Source organism: Pygocentrus nattereri, chromosome 3 (assembly GCF_015220715.1).
Source record: "Pygocentrus nattereri isolate fPygNat1 chromosome 3, fPygNat1.pri, whole genome shotgun sequence".
NCBI classification, from domain to species: Eukaryota; Metazoa; Chordata; class Actinopteri; order Characiformes; family Serrasalmidae; genus Pygocentrus; species Pygocentrus nattereri.
In genome coordinates, this window is record NC_051213.1 from 45,807,474 (window position 1) to 45,819,668 (window position 12,195).

Sequence of the window (12,195 nt, forward strand, 5' to 3'; positions counted from 1 at the left end):
AGTTGAAACCGCAGACCCACAGTAAACAAAATAGAAATATGAGTGAAGTATTCGGACCTGAGATTAGAACAGAGATTACGTTATGATCTATTTAACTCCACTGCGTTAGTTGAGAGAGTAATAAAAAAATGTATATAAACAAAATCAGAGTACAAACTAGTGGGAGGTGCCCCAACCCCTGAATTTGTTCTTAATACTTTACATTTTTACATTTTTAAGGATGTTAATTTGTGGTGGACAGTAACTCAGTAAATGTAATTAGTTTCTGTACTTTAGTATTTTTTCGTGTATCTGTACTGAAGTTTCTCCGTTCTGGGCGACTTTTTCCTTTCACTCCACTACATTTCAGAGTCTAATATCCGACTTTTTCCTCCTACATTCTGAGAAATCTGTCGTTCCTTTTGGTTTCTGTGTATAAAAACGTAACGTCAAAACGAAAGAAGCGCAAAGCCAGAGCACCAATCAGGGCCCAGCGGTCACTTTGTTTAGAGCTGGTTTTGACCTGTTGGTCATACCGACCCAGTGCAGCACGCGGTTCAACGTCAGAGCAGCAGCGTAAAACTTTGGGAGAGTCTGTTCAACATAAATGATGAACTAACCTAACTTTGTGTAAATAGAGCTCAATATAGAAATATGTCCACATATGCAGTCGAGACTGACAAATTTTCAAAGTCACTCTGTAACATTAAGAATTGTCACCACTGAAACACACATTTTCTGCAGTTTAGGAAACTTTCTTGTGTTAATTGTGTCTTGTGTCTTACAAATGAAGATTTTATGTGTGTAGAGCTGTTCACAGCTGGTCATGTGCTGCTCAAAATTTGCTTTCAAAATTTTCAGTACCAAAACAGTCACTACTGAAACATTTAGTAACGTTTCGGCACGGAGACGCCAGCAGGATCTGCTCTACACAGGTCTGGTTGGTTTTGTTAGAGACAATGAGGCTTGTAATGTGAACGTAGCCTATTTTTGTCAAAATGAAGGTCAGATTATTGATTAATTTCTGAGTTTTTATTATAACGCATGTCAGTGTGTTGCAATATGTAGCAATAAAATACACAATACTGGGCTTCATGGTGCAGCCCTGCTTGGTTTGAGGGCTTTCTGTTTTCTGCTTGCAGATCAGTAGCTTGATTGGCACTGGTGGTCCGGGTGTATTACGTTCTGGTGGTGTATTTTCGGGTTGACAGACATTGCTGGGTGTGTTTTTTTAGTGCAGGAGCGTCTGCCCTGTTTATCATCTCTGTACACACTGAGCAACGGCTCTCGTTTGAATGTGCTTCATCAGCAGGTTCGTGTCGCGGCCCATGGGGGCGTGTGCGCACGTGGACCCACCATCGCCCAGCTGCATTCAGGGTTTTTCCAGCTTTTTCTGTTTGTTTGTTTTCTAATGAGGCACCAGCCACACAAATGAAGCTGCAGTGTGAAATTCCCTTCTTCTATTTTAGATTCTTCAAAGTGCCCGCCCCCCCCCCCCCCCCCCCCCGTTGGAGCAGCTTTACACTCTTGGCGTTCTCTCAAGTAGCTTCAAGAGAGCCGTCTGGGATGTTGGGAGACGTTCAGAAAATCTTTTTTTAACTATTTTGTTTTGGAAATAAATTCATAGACAGTCAAAGCTAGGTTCGTTTTTCATTCCATATTTCTGAAGAGATTATATATAGGACCATTATCAAAACTGGAGTTCAAGAAATGATCAAAAGCTACAGAGAAAATGTGACTCCTAACAACCACCTGGAAGACCTGGTAGACACCCATCACATAAACAGCACGTAAAGCTTCCATCTCTGAGAGAGAGGAGGAGATCAAGCTGCTTCAGATCTGAAAACATCCACAGGTGCTTCTGTCCATCCTTCCACTCTGAGAAGACCACTCAGCGCTGTGGGTCTGAAAGGATGCGTAGGCGTTCAAGAAGAATCTCACTGAGAAAAGGCAAAGAAACTGAATGATGGTCGGACCACCCCAGTGTCCAGACCTCAACACCACTGAATGGGATTGATTACTTCAGAAAATCATCAGCCAGCTTCTAAGACTGAGCTTTGGAGTCGTGTCTTCAGATTTACTGTGAGGAACTGAAAGCAAGAATGTCAACTATAATAAAGGCAACGGGTGGACACAGTAAATACTGAGAAAATTTGATATTACATTTAGTTGTTGAGGCTTCTGTGCAGTTTGATGTTAAATATGTGTTTTCTGCACATTTTTATTTGTTCTTAATGGCTGTTTTGATCTATAAATGAGGGGCAGTCTTGCCCTGTACTGTACAATTTTTTTGAGCACTGAAAGAAAAGCAGGTTACTTTATTAATTACTTACTTAATTTTAATTTAAAGTTCTGTATGGAGAACATGGCAGGCTGGGGAAACTAGAATTTCCTCTTTTTTTACACGACACTTTGATGTTGTATGTAAAAGTTTAAAGCAGACTGTTTACACCACAGTCCTTGCAGTCTATATATGGAAACTAATCTGCAAAAGCAGATAGTTTTGAGCTCACTGTATTTGCAGTGTCACAAAAAATGTTGTATTTACACATTTACATGACATATTTATGATGCATTACTTTTTTTGTTTGTTTGTTTTTGACATAATTTGAAAATACCTGCTGCCGTTTACATTGTGTGTTAATTCCATGATTAACTGGCTGAAAGAAATGGCCCAAAAAGACTTTGGGGGGGGGGGGGGGGTCTGGTTCCATTGACCTGCATAAAAAATAAAATAGGTTTTTTTCCTTTTTCCTGTAAAGTTGTCATTTTAGAAATACAAGGTTTTTTCCCGAGAACAGCGATTTATTGTATTCCAATGCAAATATGCGAACGCAGCATAGGAGGGTAACGTTTCTTTAAATGATGACCAAGCCATAGACGCCAAACATCTCCTTGTTGAATTTCAGAAGAACCCCCGTATCACTTTCTCCGTGCCAAGCTTTGCGAACTTTCTTGCCGCCGCACTGCTATGAGGTTCAGAGGCCTTTATTTCATTGCAAATATGTGAATGCAGCATAACCCTGGATTCACATGGCAGGGACACGTTGTGAAAGTGGCTGGAGGTCATTCATTTTTACCGAGAGCTGTCGATGTCTGGCGAAAGGTGCGACCGTTGGCGGCACGAAGTGGACGGAGTTTAACTTCATGCAAATAAGGAGCGAAGCAATGTGGCCATTACCAGTAGGAATTGAGAGAAAATGTGAGGGAAGTGTAACATGATTTTTCTCAGCCGCTGTGAAACCGCACCCTCCTACTTTGGTTCCTAGATAATTGTTCGTATTGCAGGTGGAATAATGTTGGTGTTGCTTTCGTCGCAAACAGACGATAAATCCAAAGACCAAATACTGTTTGTCTCACAAACTGACGGCACAGACACTGGGATTAAATAAAAACACACAAGCGATTTCTCATGATTTTTCATTTTAGCGGGAATGTTGGAATGGGAATTTGTGTTTGCCATCAGTGAAACCATGGCAACCGATGGTCCAGTCAAGCTCTGAAACACCCACAGGCAACGAGCGATCAGCTATTTGCGTGACAGCTGGTGAAAAACCGCGGCTGGTGTGAACGTGGGGTAAGAGGAACCTTCTTTTAAATGATAAAATTTTGGCCTACGACTGCAGCGGTGCAGTAAACCGAATGTTGATGGTTTTTAGAGCCAAGGATGCCAAACATCTCATTGTTGGATTCCAGATGAACCTAGTATTATACAGTACAACCCAACAAATGAAAGGGTACAGAATGCCCTCCTGCCTCTTCCCACCTTAAATAAACAGTCCACACTGCTAATGTTCTCCTCTGAGAATCACCCGTTTTCGCCGGTATCGCTGTCAACCATTATGTGGCTTCATGCTAGACTTGCTTATGTGGTTCCTGACACTGTGTTGTTTTCTATAAACATAGACTGAAGACTGAAGGTTGCCGCTGCTGCTGCTACTGTACTGCTAGCTGTATAACATACTCAGCTGAAGAAAATCCCACTCAGTCAGGTTTGTTCCACTGCTGGTGCTCTAAGCTGGTCAGTTGGCCTGTTTGTGTTAATGCTGTATTGTTTGATCTGAATGCAGCTGTGCAGCAGTTGTCCCATCGTGGATTACTGTCCCAGGGCAGGGGCCTCTCGCGGGCCTCACAGGCTGACGTGGTGTTCAGTTGTATTGAAAATTCAATGAGACTTTTTTTTCTCTCAAATATATCAGTTGTAATGACAGGCGGTGATATTTAGGTTAGCATTGCTTAAAGTGGAATTCCTCTGCTTGTCCTGAATTTCTGCTAAATTAAATTGCTTATTGAAATGAAACCAGTCATTCAGTGGGATTTGTGAGTTTACATCTCAACCACTGAATTATTTAATGGCAATGCATAAAAATGACCCCGTTATCCATAGATACAGCGGTTTGACAGAGCGCACACTGATGTGCCGCTGCATCACCCGATACGAGACTTGTTGGGGTGGCGCTTTAGTCACTAGCATCACTGGGCCTCGTTCCCCCGCCGTGCTTAAGAAATAAGTTTATCTTAAAACCCACTTACGCAGTTTCTACGAAGATTCTGACATTCACTAATGTTTTCTTATTTGGAAGTTTTCTTATTTGGGAGTTTTCATATTTGGGAATATTTGTATTTGGGAATATTCTTATTTGGGAGTTTCTTATTTGGGAATATTCTTATTTGGGAGTTTTCTTATTTAGGTGTTTCTTATTTTGGAGATATTTGAATTTGGGAGTTTCTTATTTGGGAATATTCTTATTTGGGAATTTCGTATTTGGGAATATTCTTATTTGGGAATATTATTATTTGGGAGTTTCTTATTTGGGAATATTCTTATTTGGGAGTTTCTTATTTGGGAATATTTGTATTTGGGAATATTTGTATTTGGGAATATTCTTATTTGGGAGTTTTTCTTATTTGGGAATATTCTTATTTGGGAGTTTTCTAATTTAGGTGTTTCTTATTTTGGAGATATTTGAATTTGGGACTTTCGTATTTGGGAATATTCTTATTTGGGAGTTTCTTATTTGGGAATATTCTTATTTGGGAGTTTCTTATTTGTGAATATTTGTATTTGGGAATATTCTTATTTGGGAGTTTCTTATTTGGGAATATTTGTATTTGGGAATGTTTCTTATTTGGGAGTTTTCCTATTTGGGTGTTTCTTATTTGGGAATATTCTTATTATAAACAATTCTGTGGTTTATAAACGTCATGAATCTGACGTGGACATTTCCCTAAGGAAATATCTCAGGAACCAATTTAAGAAAAGACATTGGTGAATGAGGCCCACTGTTAGCAAGATGTAGGAGACCTCTCCTGGCTTGATAACAGCACTATAAAGGGAAAGTGGAGACTGCAGTACGGGAAGACCCGAGACCCAAAATGTCAAAGAGCTTGAAAAAACTTTAGCATCACTTAAAAAGACAGTTTCCTGTACGATATGTAAAACTGAGCTCAGTGGGCGTGGCCATCAGTCACAAGTGTGAGAGAGGATATACACAACATCCACAGCAGGTGCTCGGCAAGGGGAGATCCTAGTACCGTAATAAAACCTGAGGCGAAGGTAAAACAGCCCATCACTCTCAGTGTTTACATGTTATCTGGTTATTCAAATGATCATGTCAACAGCAAACTGTAATTTCTGAAGCCTAGAAATCCGATTAAGAAATCTAATAAAGCGAGCTGGACTTCAGCCCAGTATTCGGGTTTTTCAGCACACATGTACCCTTACTCTGATTTCTTTCCTTTTCCCCGGTCTGTGCATGTGCAGAAACAGAGCACTCTCCCGGAAACAGCAAGCAGTGTGAGACAGCACCCATGAGACGGCAGCAGAACACATTTGGAGGAATACTGAAAGCATCTGCATGCTTGATGATTTGCACGTTCTTCACCTTCCAGATGGCCTAGCTAAAGTTAATTGATATTAAAAACAAGGCTGTGAGGTGATGTTTGGGTTTTACGGTCATTTACGTCACGTCTTATTCTGTGAGATATTGGCTGGTTGCAAAGCAGAAATACGATCACTGCCTGACTCACCTAAACCAGGAGTTTCCCCAATATCTGCTTACTCAAGTGCACTCAAACATGTTGAACGAATTACTGACAAAATCTGATTTTCTGCAGTTCTTGGATTATTAAGTGCATGTAAACAAACAGCAGGCAGAATAAGCAGCACTGGCTGAAGGGATGCGCTGCAGTTTGAAGCTCTGGGTCTAAGGATTTGGCCTCCTGTCCACATGACGCTTCTGTAAATCAGTAAAGCTTATTGAGAGAAGCCTTGTTGATTTATATTAGCAGAAAGGATTCGGGCGAATTCGGTGACTATTGAGTTCTAGTGTTTGTTAGCAGCGTTAGCCTCGTAGCTCCAGGTGTAAACTCCTCGTGGCTGATCAACTGCGTCTGGGTTCATTGTCAGAATGAGTCAGATTTGTCCTGGACGCAAAGTTTAATGCTTCAGCTTTTCACAGTTTTACACTCTCTGAGCTGCTTTGTGGAAAAACAAACAGAAAGTAAAATGTGCTTATGGGTTCAGCCGATTGAGGACGGTGATTTGTTGCTGTGGTTATGCAATACTTGTAGTCTGTACTGTAAACGGATGTGTGAGAGCCAAATGTAATAAAGCCACAACTCGTGTTTCAGCACTGAATCATTTGGCACTTGCCCCCCCCCCCCCAGCCCCCCCCCTCTCTCTACCTCTCTCTACCTCCATCTCTCTCTCTCCCTACCCCTCACTATCTATCTATCTATCTATCTATCTATCTATCTATCTCTCTCTCTCTCTCTCTCTCTCTCTCTCTCTCTCTCTCTCTTGCTCTCTTGCTTTCTCTCTTCTTCTCTCTGTCGGTGTCTCTCTTTCTCTCTCTTGCTCTGACTATTTTTCTCTCTTCCTATTTCTCTTTCTCTCTCTCTTCCTCTCCTCTCTGTCTTTATCTCCATGTCTCTCTCTCTCTCTCTCTCTCTCTCTCTTTCTCTTTCTCTCTCTTGCTCTGGCTATTTTTCTCTCTCCCTGTTTCTTTCTCTCTCTCTTCCTCTCCTCTCTGTCTTTGTCTCTCTCTCTCTCTCTCTCTCTCTCTCTCTCTCTCTCTCTCTCTCTCTCTCTCTCTCTCTCTCTGTCTCTCCCCCTAACTCTCTCTCTCTTTTTCTCTCTCTCTCTCTCTTTCTCTCTCTCTCTCTCTCTCTCTTTCTTTCTTTCTTTCTTTCTTTCTTTCTTTCTTTCTCTCTCTCTCTCTCTCTCTCTCTCTCTCTCTCTCTCTCTCTCTCTCTCTCTCTCTCTCTCTCTCTCTCTCTCTCTCTCCCTCCCTACCTCTCTTTGTCTCTCTCTCTTATTCTCTCTCTGAGGTTTAGAAACACTTGCATCCTGTGTGTGTGTGTGTGTGTGTGTGTGTGTGTGTGTTGGCCGTCTGTCTCTGGCTCCTGACAGCTGCACTTAACACACACCCACCCTCAGAAGCTCAGACACACACACACAGTCCATTAAGTAGAGTCCATTACACGCTTCCCTTCTCAGCGTATCTCATAACACTCATCTACCCGTCTTTTCCACACCTCCTCCAGCCCCCTCCCTCTCTTTCTGTGTCTTTCTCTATCTAATGCTTGCTCCCTTTCTTTTGCTCTCTCTCTCTCTCTCTCTTTCTCTCTGTCCCTCTCTGTCCCCCTCTCAGGCCTTGTGTCTGCACAGCTGTGTATCAGCTGTCCCTTTTAGACACTTCACAACAAACAGAGTGACAGCTGTCACCTTCTCTCTTTAAAGGGGAACTCCACCAATTTTTAAACACTCCAGTTCTGTTTTTTTTAAATGGCTGAGATGTAAACAAAGCCATTCAGAGTGGTTTGGAGTGAAACGCTCCGTTCTAGAGAAACGTACAGAGTCAGAATTGTTCTCAGTGGCGGTGATCGAAGCCAGATGTCTGAGTTTGTTGTCTTTAAAATGACAAATGTTTGAACATGAAGTGGTTATGACTTTGCTGCCTGAGCCCTGAGACGTTGTTTTATGAAGGTCTATAACGTGGATGTAATAACTCAGAAGTGCTAATGTAATTGGTTGAGCAGAAACTGCTTATAAAGCAAAGGCATTTTTGCATTTTGCATTATTATGATTTGTTGAGTGTTACGTGACGAAGCTAAAAACCACCCTTCCCTGTGATAAAATCACTGTAACGCACGGCCTCTTGTGGCTTATTCCTTTACGGTACTAATGAAGATGTGATGACAACAGTAGATCATTCACTCGTCTCCTCGGAAGACGCGTCCTTCGCCAAGTTTTGACCGAGGTCTCTTCCTTCAACACGCCTGGACGCCGTGGATAGGGCTGGCCACCGCTCCGGGCAAGTGTGCTCACTGCTCCCTAGCCTGTGTGCTCACTAGTGTGCATGCATGTGGGTGTTTCACTGCACGGAGGGGTTAAATGCGGAGGTCTAATTCCACAGTGTGTGAAACAGAGTTGACCGCTGACTCTGAATTCAGATTAATGAGCGAATGTAAACACACTGATTAGGCTGCAGCTTGTGTTGACAGTCAGTGACATATCTAGGACTTCCAAAAGGCCTAGAGTGACGTTCTTCTCACAGAATTAGTCCTGCCTAATCCCCCAAAATCAAAATGATTGGTTGATTGTCGGGCTGGGAATCTTTAGGCACCTCACGATTCGATTAGGCTGTGATGCGATTATAAAACGATTATCGATGCATCTTTTTTTTTTTTTTCTATGCAGGATTTCTTTTTTGAGGACTCGTTAGGTTCAAAGCAAAGAATTTGTAATGATCTTTTATTAATAAATCAAATGGAAGTGATCTAGAAGGCGGTCATTCACTGCTCTCGTTTGAGACGCTGCTGCGCAATAAAATGCGCTGTTAGGGTGACGTAAGATGCAGTGGTCATCGATGTCCACGCAGCACGTTACAGCTGTCTGTTTAATTCAGAGACTTTATAACTTCGGTCTTGGTCTCGTTGTAGAGAGTCGGGGTCACTGCGTCAGTAAAATAGCCCTGAGACTGGACGCTGAATCTCGGCTCCAAAGCTTACAACATAGCGCGAAAGCTCTGGTTCTCAGCACCTGAGCAGCAGACTGCAGGTCACATAGCAGCGAAGTCTCGCCTCGCCAGCGAGATTAAGACGAACATTTGGAGACGAAAGGACTTACTCTCGTTTATGAGCAGCGCAGTTGGTTTCCTGGTACGTTAAATCTGCAACGAGAGACTGTCAAACACTAAAGTTGCAAAAAAGTATTTTTTGAATTCACCCGTTCCACCTTAAATGGTGGCGCATTTACATTTGGTGCCTCAGTCAGAATTTAAGGTGGAACGGCAACATTCGAAGAAGCAACACCAGCCTCGTAAAACTAAAAGCCGAGTAACTTAAGTCTGTATTTACGGTCATATTTTCAGCCTATAGTAGGACATCAGCACTGAGCCATACTGGACATTAAATGCTGTGGCTCCCAAGGTGGTTTGATTTTTGTTGAAAGGACAAAATGTCTCTTCTGAACATTTGGGTTGTGACTCCTGACCTAACCTGGCGTTAAAGCACAGTGTTCACAGTGTTGAATTTCTCACTCACCCAGCTGTGTTTTTGTTATGTGCCGCCACAGGCTGTCCAGGGCGCCGCACTTCCCCACTTCCCCACTTCCAAGTTCAGCTTTTTACGTTCCGTCAACATTACGGTATAAATTAAATATTTAGAAAAGTGTTTTGACATTTGTGAATCGATTCAGAATCGCATCTAAGCATCGAGTTTTTCCCGCACCCCTAGTCACTTTGCTGTCATTCTGATAGAGTCTAATGCGTCAGGCCTTCTCTGCTGCTACTGAAGTCCTAACCAGTAGGAGAGCTCACTTAAATTCACCTAGATAACACGGAGAAAAACAATTCCTGCTTGGCCAGTTTTCTGCTCAGCGTTTCCAGAATTTAGCCCCTTGTTTCCACCCAACTTTACAGTGAGACAGAGGTAGCACTGCAGTACTTGCAGGGTTTAAATACAAGCTGGATCCTATTATGAATAAATGAGTAATGTGGAATGAGCTCTATCAGATGTGTGGTTGATGCTCCATGAAGTGTTCTCTTTATAGCAAATATGTTTAGAGATATCATGAGATATTTAAACTTTAAGACATTTATTTGGCCCCTAAACAGACACTGTGGTCCCCGTGAGGCCCCACCTACCAAAAAAAAATCTGTAATCACCGCTGACCACAACAGTTTTACCCTGAATCAACCACTCTAATGACTAATGACCTTTGCTGTAACCTGTGCGTCTGAACTGCAAGACCGAGGCGGAAGACTAGATTACATGTTGTGTAATTACTGGGTAATGTCTGTTTATTCTGCAGCCGGGTGATTGTGCTCTAATGTCATGCTGATGGCAGGCAGGGCGCGTCGCTCAGGTGAGTTAAAGGGGCTTTAAATGAAAAAGGGCCGAAAGCCGCGAGTGTTAATGCAGCCAGGCGGCCTCACCTGTTCCCGCGGCTCTAATGAAGCGGCGTTACGACCGAGCGTTAATGCGTACGCGCGCTTTCATTTTCGCCCCCGTGCCACTCGCTCAGATCACAAATCATCCAGAAGGTTCTGCTTCGCTGACTGTGCTTTGACGGCCGGGGTTTAAAGCCTCAGCCAGGAGCCACAGCGCGGTAATTGCCCTGTGGCTGTAGCACTGTGCTTTTCAGAAACATCGTAGGATGAGCTTATTTCACATTCATAGACAGCCCGTCAGTGCAAGGAGCATTGATCAGTCACAGAAAACAGCATTACACAGCTAAAGATGCTTCATCTCACCACTCACTCCCATTCAGCTTGTGCCAAAGTGAGCTTTCAACCAAAGGTGGACGAAGCACACAAACCATGTACTGGAGGTAAAGTCGAGACCCCCAGGGTACAATATTACTCCAGTAAAAGTAGAAGTTCCTCCCTTTAGACCTCCACTTGAGTAAAAGTACTAAAGTATTTACCTTCAAATGTACTTAAGTATCAAAGTAAAAGTACTAAAAGAGTAATTAACTTTAACTTAATTCAACTGGCTTTAAACTCAGGATCACAGATGAGCTCCTTTACTATGTTGATCTGTAGGCGTCTGTTCATAAACATAAACCAGCCCAAACTCATTTACTATAAAATGAAATGGTGTTTGTAGAAATTCAGAAAAAAGCTGCGTCAGTCTCGACTGCATATGTGGACATATTTCTATATTGAGCTCTATTTACACAAAGTTAGGTTAGTTCATCATTTATGTTGAACAGACTCTCCCAAAGTTTTACGCTGCTGCGCTGACGTTGAACCGCGTGCTGCACTGGGTCGGTATGACCAACAGGTCAAAACCAGCTCTAAACAAAGTGACCGCTGGGCCCTGATTGGTGCTCTGGCTTTGCGCTTCTTTCGTTTTGACACGTTACGTTTTTATACACACAGAAACCAAAAGGAACGACAGATTTCTCAAAATGTAGGAGGAAAAAGTCGGATATTAGACTCTGAAATGTAGTGGAGTGAAAGGAAAAAGACGCCCAGAATGGAAAAACTACTTAAGTACAGTAACTAATTACATTTACTTAGTAACTGTCGACCACTGCTTACAAGTCGGGGCTGATGAATGAGCCTCCTATAGCTGCTTAGCCTCTTAAAAGAAGAGGTCAGATTTAAACGTAGTCAGACTGCCAAGACCTGTTTGATGCCCAAAGTGTGTAAATGACATACTGTTATCTATAGAATGGACAGATGTATGTGGCACACCTAAAAACAGTGCCAGCAGCAACGAGGCCTGAATTCTGTCTTTGCTTTTGTCCATATTATACATAAAAGTGTCAGACTCCGTGGGTAGGTCTATTAGAGGGAACCTAAAAGGGAGAATATCTCATTTTTTTCTGACCAATATTGCAATTGCAGTTTAAATACAGTTATTTTATATAAACACATTTCCGGGCCTTTTTTTGGCCAAGAAGAGCAAAATATAAAAATACAAAATATAAAATGAAGCTTGCGCCAGACTTCCACTCCGCTGTGATGGTTGTGATATCACATATACAGAACATGGGGGTTTTGTTTCTTCTGATTGGTCTAACTCATCTACAGGCAGTTCACCAGCTCTGTGTTATTAGATTAAATTCCCCCTCTTTAAGCCCGACAGAGTGGTTTGATATGAATGCTGAAACGGTGTCGCAGCGGTGCTGAATGGAACCAGACGTCTGAAGAGCGTAATGCTCTCTGAAAGCTCTCTACAGAAAGCTGTTGAGTGAAATGG

At 42.4% G+C, this 12,195-nt stretch overlaps 2 protein-coding genes across 4 annotated transcripts in view; one reads left to right on the top strand and one right to left on the bottom strand.

The window, feature by feature from the left end:
• Window positions 1–12,195, top strand: part of ddr1 (discoidin domain receptor tyrosine kinase 1) — a 75,216-nt gene that overhangs the window by 19,926 nt on the left and 43,095 nt on the right. The window lies entirely within an intron of this gene.
• Window positions 7,112–12,195, bottom strand: part of LOC119263108 (RNA-binding protein 25-like) — a gene marked incomplete at both ends in the record, with an annotated part of 6,146 nt that continues 1,062 nt past the window's right edge. The window contains one exon of the mRNA XM_037537262.1: window positions 7,112–7,263. Within this exon, the coding sequence (XP_037393159.1) occupies window positions 7,112–7,263 (152 nt within the window). The remainder of the gene's footprint in view (window positions 7,264–12,195) is intronic.